Source organism: Grammomys surdaster, unplaced genomic scaffold (assembly GCF_004785775.1).
Source record: "Grammomys surdaster isolate TR1022 unplaced genomic scaffold, NIH_TR_1.0 139, whole genome shotgun sequence".
NCBI lineage: Eukaryota > Metazoa > Chordata > Mammalia > Rodentia > Muridae > Grammomys > Grammomys surdaster.
The window spans coordinates 13741633-13759146 of NW_021604597.1; the positions used below are offsets into that span (position 1 = coordinate 13741633).

Here is a 17514-nt window from a genome sequence, read left to right on the forward strand (position 1 = left end):
TCTCTCTCTCTCTCTCTCTCTCTCTCTCTCTCTCTCTCTCTCTCTCTGCCTAGTTCTTTTCTGTCCTCACTGCCCAGAGATTTCTCTGATACCACTGTGGTTTATTTAATGCCCCAGCCTACATGGGTCTCTTCTTTTTCCTCCAAAGGACAGATCACCTGCATTTGATTTGATTCACGCTGGCCAGCTGGTCATGCATGCCTGCATACTCCCAGCTAGGAAGCCACAAACAGGGTTGCTGAATCTTCCACCTTTTTGTCTCATCAGCACATAGTGCTAGTCAGCTGAGTAGCAAATAATAATAATCAGTGACAGCAATAACAAATAGAAAAGATAATATATGAAAAATGAGTCTCAACTAACCCAGACCCCAGGGAGCTCCCAGAGACTGAGCCACCAAGGAACATCCACAGGCTGGTCCGAGGCCTCTGGCACATATACAGCAGAGGTCTGCCTAGGATGGGCTCATTGGGAATAAGATGCACTTAATCCTCAAGAGACTTGAGCCCCAGGGAAGGGAGAGGCCTGGGTTGGGGCATCCTCTTGGAGGCAAGAGGGAGAAGGAATGGGATGAGGAACTGCGGGAGGGGTCACTGAGGAGAAGCAAGGACTGGAATGTAAATAAATAAAATAATTTAAATTAATATAAAAGAAATTTGAAGAGCAAAAACAGAGAAAAGAACAAATAAAGCTGATAGCATGAAGTAACTGATTAAAAACCTTGAAAGATGCTCAGCTGTGTCCAACAATAACAGAAATATTAATAATAACCACAATCCTGTGTGTGAAAACAGAAAACAACAAACTAAGAAATATTGACCAGGATGATTTTAAGTCTCCTTAACAAACAGTGACTTCCTTTCTTCCTATGTATATCTCACTCAGTGCTCTGACTAGGATTTATGTAAACTTGAGAGAATTTATCTATATATTCCAAAATTTCCTCTAAAAACTTGGCATAATTATATGATAGAAAAATCACTTTAAAGTTTTTACTTCATTTTGTTTATGAAAAGTAGTACATATGCATTGTAGTAAACCTCAGAGAATATGATACTTGATTGAACATAAGTGAGAGGTTGTTTTCTCTTTAAGGTAGGAACTTGTTTTTAATGTAACTATATAATGGTCCATTAGATTGTTCAACACGAGTTTGGATATCTGGGTGGTAACTGAGTATCAGAAGGAAACAAGTTTCATAATAGCGGGTGAGTTATTTGTTTCCTTCTGTTCAGTTTTGTTGCAGTATAATTAACAAATTAATAAATGTATGTATTTAATATATATAACTTAATGATTTGATACATATACATACTAAGATAGACATGTCATCACTATGGCCATGCTAATTAGCATAGCTATCACCTCGGATAGGTCTATCCATTCTTCCTTCCTTCCTTTCTTCCTTTTTTCCTTCCTTCCTTCTTTACCTTTTTCTCTTTTTCCTCCAAGCCCTCCATCTCTTCCTGTTGGAAGCTGGGGCACATAAACTCTTCTCTTGCCACAGCTCTATGATCTTGGCTGATTTTACGTCCACATGAAAATGAGATCCTAGTATGTGTCTTTCTGCATCTTGCTTATTTAATTGAGCATAAAGCTCTCTGGTTTTACCCATATTCTTGCAAATATTAGTATTTCAGACTTGAGGATATTCCGTGACATGTATTCCAATGCTTCTTTACCCTTCAATCCATTTGTGAGCACTTAGGTTGCTTATGTAACTTGACTTTTGTCATAATGCTGCAATGACTATGGACATGCATAGAGCTCTCCAAAATGTTGATGTAATTCTTTGGCTATTAATTAAACAACAGAGTGCATGACTCATATGTTTTACACATTATAATTTGTCAAGGAACTTCCATACAGTTTTTCATAATGGTTATCCCAATTTAAATCTCTACCAATGTGCCTTCCCATATTACCCACCTTTTTTAAATTAAAACTTTATTGTAACAAAGTTTCAAATAAAAAGCATTACATAGTGAGATTAGCCAGACCCAAAGACTTTGCATCTGAATGAACTTCCACACAGTTATAATAGCTATAATGGCTATTGTGAAGCTGTGGAGCTTAACATTGAATTTTATACTTTTACTATAAGATACATTGTTATGAACTTATCCAACAGTGTGTGTATATACATGTATGTATATGTACACACACATGAGAAAGGAAGAGAAAGAAAAAAGAAAGAAAGAAGAAAGGAAAGGAAGGACAGAAAGAAAGAAAAGAAGGAAAGAAAGGAAAAGGAAGGAAGGAAAGGAAGAAAGGGAGAGGGAGAGGGAGGGAGAGAGGGAGGAAGGAAGAAAGGAAGGAAGGAAGGAAGGAAGGAAGGAAGGAAGGAAGGAAGGAAGGGAGGGAGGGAGGGAGGGAGGAAGGAAGGAAGGAAACAATGGACATGAGTCAAGAGAAGGGATAAGTTAATTGTTTTTCTAGTTTTGTCATTGATATTTTCTTATCCCCCCCCCCTTTTTTTTTGACTAGCAATCCTTCTGGGTGTGAGGTGAGAGAGAAAGCTTAAGCAACTGTGTATTCATGATGATTTTCATTTTAAATGTAGTGAGAGACTAAATGGGTCCCTTGCATTAACCTTTTCAGTCTGCTAAAGGAGTGAAATCAAATAAAAAAAATGATCCCATATAATCTTGGATCTTGTTTTATGAGAATTCTGTTTCAAATAAATGAATAGAATAAAAACAAATCACCAGACTCTTTACAAGATATATTACCGTTATGAGATAAAAAGATGTGTATAATAATAGCTTTCCTTGTTCTAAGCAGATGAACAAACTTAAATTGAACCAGTGATTTTTGTCTCAGTAACATTTTGGAGGTTGGATTTTTTTTTCAGCTTCATCTTATAAAGATGGCTTTCTGTGGGAGGTTCCTCAGGAACCCAATTCATTGTGGGTTTTTAAAGATATAACTGCATGTCATTTACTTCAGATAGTTATCATTTTATGTGTATAAGTAGACTTCAGGATCAAATCTAGGGACAAGCACATGCTGGCCAATACTCTACCTCCCCCACTACAGCTTTGCAAGATGGATTATGAATGTTCATGTAATCACCTAAACAACACTTAATTTTCAGCTGATTGAAATGACTAACAATAGCTTATTTTCTCTTTCCTCTGAACTAAGGTAATCAGCATGGAAGCTTTTACCCCAGTGCCTAGAACACAATAGATACTCAGCATTTTCTTCTTCCATTCAGCTTGGAATATTTCAGATATAAGTTGCCATAGGATAAAGGTCTATGATATCCTATCTGAAAAATTATAGTTCATTAATTCTCTGAAGAATTTTTTTCTTTTTGAAATTGTTAACTTTACTTGCTGCGGGCCAGGCTGTTGAGATGTTATGGTCACCATTGCTCACAGATGTGCATTGGAACACTTTGAGAGTTAGCTCCAATAACTAGTGGGGAGAGACAACAGCTGGGTATGCTTTTAAGCAGTGTTGCTTGAAAAACACAAATATGATAGAAGAAAGGTGTGGATAGTGATACCTTCGAGCATTAGATCAGAAACTTGAAGTCTAAATGTGAACACATTTTAGAATATTGTTATAAACAATTTATTTCCTTTATATTTTTATTTTAAGTTCATAAAATGGTGATTTTTGTGGAGAGGAATTCTAAAACTAAAAACACTTTTAATTACTTGAAAATTAATCATATGCTTCATGGCATACTTAAATAAGCACTTTGTTGTACATGAAATAGCAATGTGCCATTTGGTTAATTTTATTGTGGATTATATTATATATAATAGCTCTATTTTTGAAAATAATTTCGCTGTGAATTAAACTTCTCAAGAAAATCTTTTAACAAAAGACACAGCACACATTTAAGATTGTCTGATGCTAATATAACCAACGGTAGAAATTAATGGCAATGGATAATTATTTGGAAGAAAAGTAACATTCATAATGGTAGGCATACTACAAGGTCTTGTTTTCTCTTATTTCTGTTTTCCTAAAAACTATGAGAGATCACCTACCGTGAAATGCATTTAAATAGCGCTGTCACCAAGACCCAATATGGTTGATACTAATGCTTAAACTCTACTACTAGGTAATAAATAGGAATCCACTGAGATCTTGGCCAAACTAAGAACAAAATGAACTGAATTGTGAATTTCCAATTTCACCACAACTCTTTCTATATAATACTGGAGTACCATGTTTCCTGTGTGAACATTTATGAAAAACATTGGAATTTTTGGCTCATATATTTCAGAATATTCTGGATTCAGGAAATAATTGCCACTGCTATGGATGTAGTTTACATGTTAATTGCCAGCTGGAGAATGTAGTACAGTAACAGAATACTTAGCTCTCATGTTCAAGCCCTTGCTCTGCTTCCCAGGACTAAAGCTGGGTCCATCCTTTGGTTCACTGGGCTTCGTTTCTGAATAGAGTCTGGTGTGTGAAAATGAATTTGCTCTGAGTATACTGGGTTCTTTGTAAGTCCGTTCTTCTAGAAAGCTGAAGACTAGACACCTACAAGTTTCTTCTCATCAGAAAAAGCCATCTGTATGTCTAATCTCTGATTTATTTGCCATTGTAAAGGCTCTGTTGATGTACATATGGGATCATGATCATTCTCGTGGTAGGTTAAAATTGTGAGAATATAATAAGTAATAAATTACAGGCACAGGAAGCAGCTTGCCATCTGTACATGTGCATGTTTAAAATGCTTCTGATATTAGCAGATTCTTTTCTGTGTTGGATAACTCTCAATTTTGCCTAGCTGCATGATTGAATGTTTCCTGGCTCCTGCTGGCTGTGCTTTCAAATGGAATATAAACCATAAGTTGTAATCGAAACCAGTAAAAAAAAAATGGTTCTAACTTCACTGGCAAGAAATTGAATAAACCAAAAATTTTCTGTGTAATTGGGAAATTTTTACAGCAATAGGATAAGAATAAAAAGTCATGAAGTATTTTTTTAAGTTGATATTTAGACTTTCTAAATTGATTTCATGTCTAGCACTCATGATGGTAATTGGATTTCTTTTTAAGCTGTGTTCAAAGGAGAGTGTGTGTGAAGTCCTTCTGAAGTGAAAAGCAATATGCATAGCAGTCAAGAACCAAACATCCAGAGGAAGGCTTCCTCAGTTACATCCCAACTCTTCCAGAGTCATCTTGAATGTGTTTACCTTCTTTGCATCTCATGCTTCCTCAATCAGAGAATGCAGCTCATATTGGATGGCTCCTCTGGAGAGCCACACTCTTATGGCACTATGTCTCTGTGAGGGAACCAAGGTTCCAAGAATGTAAGCATCCTCTACAGTAGCAAAGGAAAGGGAAGAAGCAGAGGAAGAAGGAGCTTCATGCTAAGCTGCAACTCTGTTGCAACACATCTGTTATCAATTCCCCCTGCCCCTGGGGTCCCAACACGGAGATGACTATGAAAACAAAAAGCCCTGGGATACAAATTTTACATCCTGTCATCTGCATTTAAATAGCGCTGTCACCAAGACCCAATATGGTTGATATTAATGCTAAAACTCTACTACTAGGTAATAAATAGGAATCCACTGAGATCTTGGCCAAACTAAAGAGTATGCAATAATTTGGTCTTGTGCTATATGACTTTAGGGATATAGTCATGACATCTACAAAACACAAACACCAAAAGGTCTTCAAAATAAAGTTATACACACACACACACACACACACACACACACACACACACACACACCACACCCCTGCAAATGCTTCAGCTGAGGGAAAGGAGTGAGAGAAAGCTACAGCTTACTCCTAAGTTACAGGTGAGGTGAAACTTTGTCAGTACAGGTGGGCTTTGTCTACTGCTGTGGTGTTCTCTCCATCGCTTCCCATCTGTAGATTGTTGTCTGTCTTTTGGGTTTTATGACAGAGTTGTGCTGTGTCACTCGGGCTGGCTAGAACTCATCATCCTCCTATAGACCATTCTTAACAGCTTTGGATGTGTGAAGTATATCTAAAGATATTTGTCATGACTAATAATGATCTTTAGAAGCTTATATGTTAGTATGCGCCAATAGTTTTTTATGAAGAATATTATAGATATAAATTATATTTTCTACCTGTACACAACAACGTACTAAAAGTTGAACAGCTACAAGAGAAAAAAAATTTTTCTCTTAGTTCTACAGACTGTAACTCTGAGATCAAAGTAGCAAGCTTGGGCTCTTCTGAGGACTCTGCCTGGGCTGGTAGATGGCCCTCTGTTCTGTGTCTTCACATGTCTGGCCCTGGTCCTTATTATAAGGACATGTGTCATATTAGGTTAGTGCTCATACTTATGGCCTCATTACACTTGTTATGTCTTTAAAGACTGTCTCCAAATATACTCACATTCTGTGATACTGGGGAGAGACCAGGACCCCAATACATGAAGTTTTGGATGAGATAATCTAGCCTACAACTATAATTATAAGTAAACTATAACTATATATATAACTATTGGTATATATACACATACACATATGTGTATGTGTGTTATATATGTATACATATGTGTGTCTATGTAAATCTATGTGCAGGTTTGTATGTCTATTTAAGCCTGAAATTCTCATAGTGAGAACTCCTCTAACTCTTGTTGTGTGACAGTGAAGAGATACACATTCCAAGTCTAATTTCCCTAGCTTAATTAGCATGTGGCCTGTTAGCAAACTTATTAGGAATGGACATTCTCCAGCCAACTGTTATCTGATTTCCAGGCTCATGAGATTGACTGCTCCCTTACTGCTGGAAAGGGTGAGGATATCTGGGGAAGCTGTGGGGTTGCCTGTCAGAATGCCTGTGTGGTGTCAGAGATGAAAGGCTCACTGTGGTCAGCAAGAAAGAAACCTGCACTGTGAGCATCTTCTGGCCTCAGATCTTTGATTCTCTGTGAGGCACGTCCCAAAGGCTTGGACACTAGATCACACTGGAGAGGAGCAGAAAAAAATGTGGGCCTGCCATTCACTCCTTTTCAGTACACTGGCTGAGCTTCAAAGTAAATGCACAGGATTTTCTTTGGTAGTTGTTTTTAAAGAATGGAGTTTATCCAGGAAACGACATCTCCCCATCCAATCTACCTTCCTCTCTCCCCCTTCTTTATTTCCTTATCACCTCTCAATTATTTATAGAGTGAGTACCTGCCATAGACCAAGCAAGCGCTCTGTGTGGTCCTGTTGGGGGTCACAAATGCTCTGCCTTGTATGTCTTATTCAGATTATCTTTTCCCTGATCTAGGCTAGGCTGTGCTTTTTGGTATTTCTCTGCTAGTCTTTTAACAAATCTAAAGGCCACATTGATTAACATGTCCAGGCCTCTTTCCCCCCCTCAAAGTTCTTAGTTCTTCCTTTAAAGCTGGCAGCACTCTCAGTTGAACCCCTGCCCACCTCCCCTCCCCAACAGCCAGTGGCCAAATTGAAGTCCCTGGTTCCTGACACCTCAGGCCTGAAGGGCATCAACTCACTCCATTGCTCCCAGCCTGCTTCCCCCCACCCCCCTTTCCTTTTCTACAAGCTGTTTCTTTTGATTCCTCCCACATCTTCCTCTTCTCATTTTGACTGCTTTCCCAATTCACGTTGATCATCTCCGATGAGCTGGCTTAGTGTGCAAAAATAAAGGTTGATCTGCTTCCTCTCTGCCCACTGTTTATTATGAAGATTAAAGAAAGGTGTGTCCCAGAATTCCTGCCTGGGAAAAAAGAAGAGGTGCCCCCTTAACCCTTCCACCCTCACCCATCCTAAATATCCTCTTTTAATTAACATATTGATTTTCTAAGGGAAAGAGTGAATAAGTGTGGAGGGTCAAGGATGTCTTGACCTGATGTCTTGCATGAATCTCAACACAAGCACAGAGTCTCCTTGAGGATCTCATTTCTACAACTTCATCTGCTCGGGCAGAAGTGGCCAGAGCAGCGGTTTTATTTATTAATTTATACAGGCAGTGTATGTCATCCCTGAACATGCTTCCCTGTATGCCTGATAAACAAATCAGACCCATTGTACTGCCACCAGGGAGTCCCATACCTCTGGGAGGGCTGCCCGAGTCTTCATGTGCTTCCTGAAACTCTGGACATCGTCATGTGTCCCAGTAGCAGAGTCAGATACTAACAGGAACTCTACTAAAGTGAGGGTAATGGATCAAAGTGAAGAATGTTCTCCAGGCTCCTGAAATTCATTCCTTCTTCCTTCTGGTGTGCTTACCGTGGGTACCACTCCCGTGGACATGTAGAGTGTGATTTTCAACAAAGTCTCTGAAGACAAGAGTGCTTTGTCCTTCCCACACAGATTACCCGTTCCTTGACAACTGAGACAGAGCTTTCTAAATTTCCCTCTATATTGATCTCTATTGCCAAGAACAGAGATGGATTCACAAATAGCGTTTGTTGTTTCCTTCCTTGACAGTGAGGTCTGTTAGGAATCACATTTAGAAAGAAGCTTTAGGGGAAAATAATCCACAGGAGGCGTTATTTCTCACATATTTCAAATGAAGAGATAAATTATCAACTAATTGATAGTTTGGTCTGAGCATGTTTCTTGGGCAGTTGCTCTGAATGGGACATCCAGCCAGACAAGATAACGAATTTCATGTGGGTTCAAGCTCAGCTCACAGAACTTCTTGCTGTCCGTGGCCATGACAGTATGTATGGATCCTGCTACTATGTCGACCCTTCTGGGTAATGTTGCTGACCTTCTTCTCCCCCGTTGCACCTGTCCCCTCCAGTGTGGGTCTCTACTTGTGGTATTCTAAATAAATTTGCAGTAAGTTAGCAGACCCCACTCCATCTAGACTGCACTGTGGCTTTTCAGGAAACTTCTAACTTATCTGCATAAAAAGCAACATGCAGAGGGAATATGAACCCTGACAAGGCTAATAGCTGAATTCCAAGCTGTGTTCTAGCAAGTCAGAAGAGTATTCACGTGTTAATCAGTAGCGTGCTGTTCTAGGAGCACCCCACTCAGCCTTCCCTCATCTCAACTCTTGTGCTGCAGCAAGATTTTGGTGGCATCTAGGCAGAGCCCCCTGATGGAACAGCCCTCCCAGTCCTGTTCCAGTAAGGAGTGGTCACAGTGATCTTTCCTTCCCACTGCACACAAAGGCAAGGCGCTCCTTAAAGGGACCTCCTAGCTCTTTTATGCAGTCGCCAACCAAGTAAGTGCTGGCTCTGGAGACCCAGCTTTTGCCCGGAGGATGAGTGGGGAGGGGTCTTGAGAAGCCTCCACCTCCGCATCCTCCGAAGCACGGGAGGGAGGTAATTGACAGGCGGAGTGGATGGAGACCACGGGTCCGCGGGGCCCTGCTTGCTGTTAGCTGCTTCTTGGGATGCTCCTCTCCAGTTGAGCCTCCTGCCTGAGATCCAGAGGGTGCTGGCAGCGCATCTTGCGGTATGCCTGCGTTGCTTTGAGCCAGCGCCCAGAAACCAGCCCTCTGCATTCAGGCACCTCGGACTGGCTCCAGGCAGGGCTGTGTGCAGTCACCATGAATGCTCAGCTCTAGGCTTCTGCACCAGCCTCCTGACCACATGGATCTGGCTGTTTAATCGGCCGAGATCACAGCCTGGGAAGATCGGGGAGGCTGATACGCGCTCCAGCTGCTGAGACAACTTCCAGCTTGGCTGTTTACTTCTTTGGGTCCCAGGGACTCTGTCCTACACCTCAGCCTCTCCTATCACTGTGTGGGTTCTGAAGTCAGCTGCTGGGACTCCTCTGAAGGCATCCAAGAAGGGGGACAAGAGGGGTTAAAGGACAGCCGAAATCCCCCCAATTGCTCACCCTCTGCCGACCGCCTGTGCTGTGGGGTTCTGAGAGGACCTTGCGCTGTCCTGGGAAGCAATGCAAGTCTCCATAGCCTGCACAGAGCACAATTTGAAGAGTCGAAATGGTGAGGACCGACTTCTGAGCAAGCAGAGCTCCACCGCCCCCAATGTGGTGAACGCAGCCCGGGCCAAATTCCGCACTGTCGCTATCATCGCTCGCAGCCTGGGGACCTTCACCCCTCAGCACCACATTTCTCTCAAAGAGTCCACCGCAAAGCAGACTGGCATGAAATATAGGTATGAGGTCTCTCTACCCGGGGTTTCTGTGTTCTTTGAAGGTTCAGTCAGGCAGATAGTTCTTCGTGTTTGAAGTGACTTAACTCAGCGCTGGTTTGCTTAATTTAGAACTCTCAGGTGTTTGCTTTTTAAATTAGCCTTTGGTGGGGGGAGAGGTGAAAAAGCCCAAGTGCCTGGTGCATGCCTGTGTGCGATTTTTAAGATGTGGCCCATTTTGTATATTCTAAGTGTTATGAACACCTTAGGACCTTAGTGAATTCCAGACAGCGGAGAAAACACACGAAAGAGCTAGAAACTCTTTTCTGCTAGGACAGTTTGTCAAAAGCAGAAGTGTTTGTCCTGCAGATTCTACACTTAGGCTTTTCAAAACAGCTTCCCATCCCACACGGCACTCTTGCCTTTGAGAGACCAGGGCAACATGCTAAGCTCAACTGTTAAGAAAGGTTTATGGTAGCAAGAAACACCTATAATGGTAAACTATAGAGTGAGCACTGCTGTATTGAAATCTAAATTCCTGCCTGAAATGAATGAAGTATGAATGTTGTTAAATACAGGGCATCAGCTTTTCAGTGCCTATGGATGTCTGTGTTCCTGTTCCCTGTATCACAAGGAATTCATTGTTTTCATAGATAATCTTCCTGTAGTAAGAACAGTTCACCACCATTCCATAATGCGATCCCTTGTCACTTGATTATGTTTACGTTGCACCAGCACTCTGGACACGGGCTCTGTAATCCCGCTGCACTTCTCCTAAGTGTTTAAAGATCCAAAGGAGATCGGCAGCTGACACATCCTCCGAGGTCTTTGGCTATTCTCATTTGCAGGTGTAGCTGTTCATTCTTTTCTTATTTTGCTCTCCCTCATTTACTAGAGACCAGATTTTAGGATAAGATGAACTCAGGACAATTAAAATACTATCTGTTTAAGACTGTGTTGTCTGTGTGAAGTAAGTATTTAAACTTCCCTATAGAAGTTGGCCTTGGTGAAAGTTTATCTGCAGAGTTAAGGGAAGCCTTCCACTTCAACAGCAAGTCTTGTTCTTCTAATGTATTCAAGCCACTGAGAAAGAAAACCTGTGAACGGAGTTGGAGGAAGCCAGTCATAGCAGTAGCTCTGGGCCACAACTGCAGGGTGAAGACAAGCCACCAAATAAACTCCTTGACTGTGGTCCACTCCAGTGGAATGTCAGCATTGTAAGCCCTCTTTCCTTTGCTTTCCTGATGGACAGAGGACCCCATACAATGACTTCTCCAAATGAGACCCCAATCTCTAATCCTCTGGCAGTTTCAGTGTAGCTGTTTAGCCCAGTCTTGTGAATGGTGAGTGCTGCTGAGCCAATAGCTAAGCTGCTGGGGGAGATAAGCTGTTGCCTCCAGGACAGAATCCAAGAGCAAGGCACACTAGGGTGAGGTGACTCGAATTTGAGACCTGCAGAGTTTGACAGAACAATAAACAGTTTTCCCATAAGGCAGAAGTTAAAAAGTCACGCCCCTACTATCTGTGGTCACACCTTCATCATTGTGTTGCAGGGGTTTGTCATGAAGCAGTTTGATCTTAGTGGGCTTCTGCAGTCAGGGGCTCTCTATTAAGGTTTCCTGTCAACACAGTTAAACTTGGATTGGACTGTAACTGTCTCATTCCCCAGAAGGTCAGTGTGGGGAGCACTCATTTGGATGTCTCTCCTCCCTTCCAGCTAAGCACAGCTCTTCACTGACAATCATCTGAGTTCTTCAGCACTCTTGAGTCTGTAGTAACTAAACAAAATGACTCTTTTCCACTCCTTCTCATTCAGAACCACTCCAGCTAGGACAGGTGCTTCATGTGTGTGTGAATGCAGCTTCCCTCTTTTAAATTCTACTCAAACTGATATGTATGAGACAGATTATGAGATAATGCCATATATATGCCGAGCTTTCTTAGGTTATAGAGGACTTGGGACATTATTATGTGCTTGCCCAAAATAGTGGCAATATTTTTGTTGCCTGAATTTTGTTTTTGTTTCACTGTTTCATCTAGGATATAGTATGAGTGCATGGAGTGATTGTTAAGAATAAATAGTAAATGATTTTGTGCAACAAGGAAGGTGATCATCTCTCTCGTCTACATAATCCGGGGAGTGACTGGTGGAACAAAGGAGAACAGTAAGGTACTGATTGCTTATGATCAGAACACTCTTACTCTTGAAGATGGTTTCCACATTGGAGCTCTTAGGAATAGTCATGAACTCCCGGGGGAAGGAGGGAATGGAGGGAATCCAGGAATCTTGTTCACCATTTCCTTCAGAACCTGAAGTGTCTACTAAACAAAAATTGTCATGGGAATTTTGTGGAGTGAAGCAGTATTCTTTTAGTCAGTGATAATTCATTACACACCTTCTCGACACCAGAACTGGGTACTCAAATGCAGAAGCCAACAGGGCTTAGGAACTAGCTTCAAGCTGGGAGAAGTTACCATAATCAGGAAGTAGATACTCAACTTTTTTCTTTTGTGACACACTATTGTAGGGCTGTGCACTAAGCAAATTCCTGGCTATTTGAGGCTGCCAGCTGCGGTTTTGTCTGTGTGGAGTGATTTCATCTTCGCCATCTAACTGTCCAGATCTCCACTCACTGTGCAGAGCCACTCTTTCAGGTTCAGCCTTGCTGTAAGGGGCCAGGACTTTCTGACAGTTGAGGACCTGCTTACAACCTTGAGAAATAAATGACCTTCTTTCTGCTTCTATAGTGATTGTGACATTTATGTCTCAAGTCTTTAAGGCTAAGAATACCAACCATAGATCAAGACCCCACAAAACCAGGAACTGAGAAACAATATATGTGTGCAAGATTCTAAATTTTACAAATATAATTATAGTAACACAATAACTGTGTATGAATCTTACATCAAACTGGCTAGTTTTTTCAAGGCTTTCATGGAAAAAAAATCTACAAGAACATGCTGCTGTTCAAATGTTACTGTTAGCAGAGTAACGAGATTCTTCCTTACATTTACTCTGGGGCTGTCTATATCTAGGACAGTCCTGTGCTTTGGTAATCCACAACAGTTGCTTTGTTTTAGTTTTTCCTATGGTAATTCTGCAAGCATATATGATAGATCTCCACATGGCAGATATACCTATGTATATGAACCTTTCAACCCACACAGAGCTAATCAGAGATTAAGCCAGGTTTCCTCACTAACTTTTTTTTTTCCTGTTTGTTTGGGAGTTGTTCTGTTTTAAGGGAACTTTTCAGAATATTACAGCTGCTAATGCCTATCACGGTTTGGAGCTTCTGTCATTATATAACAACCTATTTGTATTTATCAAACCCCTCTTCCTGTTCTGAAATTATTGCTTTAGGTCTATAATACTTTAAATATTGATAGACTCAATTTTATTGAGAAAATCTGAGCCATAACAATATGACCTCCCACTATATAGTTACATAAACATGTTTTGCAGTTAGTGTACGTGAGGCTGAAGATAGGCTTTGCAATATTTTAAAGTTTTCTTTGCAAAAGCAACATTTAACACCTGAAAAATAATCTTTAAATTCCATTAGGAACTTCAAATCTTTCTGTTTGTAGCTAGCTGCATTTTACCATGAAACTTTTAAAAATAATTACAGATGCTCAAGATTTTTTTTCAGTGTACAGACAATATCTATGACCCATTAAATTTCCAGTGGTAGCATAATGATACAGTGGTTTCAAAACTTGAAAACTGATTTGTAAAATAGAATTGCTTCTAGTTTCACCAGCCATGCATGTATTCATTTGGATGTGTCTATGTGGTTTCACCACAGTGTGGAATCAGTGTTTCCGCAGTTACAAGGACTCTCCCAGCTATTGCTTTAAGCCCATTGATTTCTCTCCAGTGACTAGTGCTTGGGAGTCACTAATCTGCCGTCTATCTCTGTAATTTCATTCTTTTAAGACTATATATTATTGGAAATGGACAGAATGTTGTCTTTTTTAGAAATGGCCTTTTCTCCCCTCAGAGGACTTTTTTCAGAGAAGTAGGGAGAGAGAATCTTGTAGCCACAAAGGGGGTCACATTGCAGTATCAAGGGGATGTAGAGTAAGACATCCAGACATAGGGTGACCATCAGCAATGGAGGGCCCACCAAGGAGTTTGAACAGTGTCTGCTCACCGTTCAATTAGGCAACAATTACATTGGCAGCTCTCTCAAGATCTAGGAGTTTAGATCTGAAATAAAAAGAATGTGCATTGAATTTCATAGCACTCTTTATCTTAGCAATATCCAAACTGCACGGAAAAGGCACAGACCCTGTCCCAGATGCTGCTTCTGTGCTGCTCCTTGGAGTCCCATCTCTCAAGCACACGTTGCATCCATCGCCTGCTACCTCCCACAAATAGTGGGTGGATTTTAAATCAAAGAAATTCAGAGAAAAGATCAATCTTATCAACTGATTGCATAAAAGGCACAGTGTGTGTGTGTGTGTGTGTGTGTGTATGTGTGTGTGTGTGTGTGTGTGTGTGTGTGTGGTGTATTCATGTGGAGAAAGTGGGAGAAAATGGTGTGCTGAAAAGATGCAGGAGAAGAGCCAGATCTGTAGCTGTGCTTCAGATGAAAATATTTGAGCTTAGTCCAGAGAAGGAAGTAGCCTGGTTATTTAAAACGCCAAATTTTTAATTAGGGAAAATGTGATGAATGCCATTATGATTTGCACTGACACCCTTGGGTGTGGGCTTTCCTCTCTGCCTCAAAGCCAAATGGTGAGAATGGGGAGGTGGAGGAACCTTCCTAAAAAGTAGTGGCTGAGTCAATCTCATAGAGTTTATTCCACCTCTGCAAGGCAGCAGCCAGAAGTCTGGCATCCATGGGATGGTGAGAAAAGTGTAGGAGGGAAGGGGGCCCCCCGGATATTGTTAGGCAAATGTCCGAGTTCCATGGCTCTGTAAGTATAGGGTGGGCGTGTGCAGCTATGTATGTATGTGCTGTTGCTCAGGCCTGAGCACTTGTGTATGTGCAGGAACTAATCCACAAAGTCTGAAGAACCATCTCATTCCCTTGGTTGCTCCTCATGAAGTCTTTAACCTCTAGTTCACTCAATGATTCTCCTTAGAAGCATCATTATGTTAAAGAAGTTCTTCTCCTTTTCATTTCTGCAAACTTTTCAACTTATGAGGATTGGTTAAATATTCTGAGAAGAGAATAGGATCCTATCAAATTCACAAGAGAAATCAAATTCCCAAGATTCACTTTGATTTTTCAAACTTACTTCATCAAATTAACGGTCTTTCTTTGGTAGATTCAGAAGTTGGTAGTATAAGATTTGGGGCAAAGAAATTTGGTCAAAATAGGGGAATCTTGGCTTCTTTGAGTATGTCTCAAAACTACTGTTAAGCAAGAAAAATGCCTTTATGAGAATAATAGAGTTACTAAACATTGGTTCACAAGTATCCATTCAGAATTTCAAAGCTGGGTCAGCAAGACATAGTGCAAGCCTAACAATTGGCTTCACCCAGAACCCACAGTAGAGGAAGAGAATTGATTCTTGGAAATATGTCCTCTTACCTCCTCACATTTATAAATAAATACTTTAAAGACTGTCAAAGCCATTGAGACAAATACTAATTAGACATGATAAAAATGATTTCATATCAGTGGCTAATTATGTTTCATACTTAAGAAATAGTTCTGTCACCAGTTTAGAATTAGAAATCCTAATTAGAACTAGAAAATAAATTGAGACCAATTTGTGATGAACCTGAATATACTGCAGATATTTTCAGTATTGAAAGTATTAATATAGATAGTCTGATCACTCTAAGTAAATGGTTTGTCACTGGGGCTTGCTGAGGGAATCTCAGATACTAAGTTGTGGAGTAACATTGCTTTATGTAAAACACCATTTTCTCAGGTTATCCAGGATTCAAGGGGATGATCAAGGCCAACCTCAAGCCTCCTGACTCCAAGAACAAAGTCTTTAGTGGTCCTTTAGCTTTTATTTTTCAACCTCTGAGTCTTGGCCCATTTTTTAACATTGAGAAGAAGCAAAGGACCACAAAGCGCCACCACATCAAATCTATAAGATTGTATATACTAAACTGAGACATGAATTAATATCCAGATGATAGTGTAGATACCATCACAACATCTAAAAGTACTCATCCCTCAGAAAGAGATCACTAACCCATGGTCAGGTGAACAGATGGGGCCACGTGTCAGTGCTAGGCAGAAATACTCATATGGGCACCTTTCATGTTACTAGAGACAGCTCCACAAACCTTGCCCTCACAAAAGTGAGATTTGAAATATATTTAAACATCATCACAGTCTGGTTTTCTGTTCCCCAGATTGGAAACCAAACCAGAAGCCCAGCAGTGATTTTTATTTGTTGGAACTGACAGTTAGGGAGGACTCTGAGAGCACGTGCACAGGCCATCTGGTCCAGCCCTTGTGAAAAATCTGCCCTGCTTTTCCAATTTGCTCCATGCAGCAACTACTTATAAAGGCCTCTGAAGGAATATTGTGTAATCTCCTTTTATGGCAACCATGAAGAGTTTGGCTTGTCTTTCTCAGAATCAGAACATTCATTAATCTCTTAAGTCCTCACTCAGGGTAAAGGAATGGGTGAACATTCTTAGATCTCTTGTCTTTTGTCTGGACTCCACAGTCCAGTCAGGGAGGGAAATGAAGACTAAAGGCTAAGGGTAAGAAAACAAGGGAGGCACACAACAGTGCACAGAAGACCTGTAGACACTAGGGAGAGGGACTTTTCCATTTGGCCCTTGCTCCTGCTTAGGTGGCCTGTCTGTTCTACTGCTGCACCATCCAAGAATCAGAATGTTTTAAGGTTATACAACAGCCCTTCTGGTAAGTTCCCTCTTTAAGAGCTACATTGGAATCTTCTGTGCCTGTTCTCCATTGAAAGGAAAATGAGCTAGCTGTAATTTCCTGCCTCCTGAGGGTTCCGGCACTTGAAAACCATTACCACAACTTACTAGTTTCCGGAATGATTCTAGCCCTCTCCATTTCTCCTAGATCTCATTTTATAATTCCCAACTGTGCTAATGTCATTTAAACCCATCACAGGATGACCACCTCCTCTTTAAACCACTCAATGTTAGGTGCATCTGGACTGCAGATAACAAGATTACTCCACCCAGAAACTTCTCTGAAGCTTTGCTTTCATTTCTTGATCAGGATTATTAATTGAAAGAAGAGAAACTGGTATTTTAGCTAATATTTGAAAATGTGGTATGGAACATTCAAAGGCATTCTAACTTTTTAGAATAGAGGCATCTAATTATGCTATGACAAACCAAAGACTTTATAAGATCATCACTTCTAAAGGTTATTATGGTGCCAATTGAAGAAATAGATAAATAAGAAAAGGTTTAATAAAAAACTTTCAATAACAGCTAAGTACTTAGATAGGAAAACTAATGGTCTGTAGTATTATTATTTTATTTTCTCAGGTACTGCGTTTTAATTTTTATTTATTTTATATTTTATGTGC

At 40.6% G+C, this 17514-nt stretch overlaps 2 protein-coding genes across 4 annotated transcripts in view; both read left to right on the top strand.

The window, feature by feature from the left end:
• Positions 1-17514, top strand: part of LOC114617876 (voltage-gated potassium channel subunit beta-1) — a 390507-nt gene that overhangs the window by 133487 nt on the left and 239506 nt on the right. The window lies entirely within an intron of this gene.
• LOC114617878 (voltage-gated potassium channel subunit beta-1-like) lies at positions 9778-12155 on the top strand. Its single transcript, XM_028763550.1, has 2 exons — positions 9778-10044; positions 12061-12155. The coding sequence occupies exons 1-2, from the start codon at positions 9824-9826 to the stop codon at positions 12065-12067; spliced, it is 228 nt and encodes a 75-aa protein (XP_028619383.1). The 5' UTR covers positions 9778-9823; the 3' UTR covers positions 12068-12155.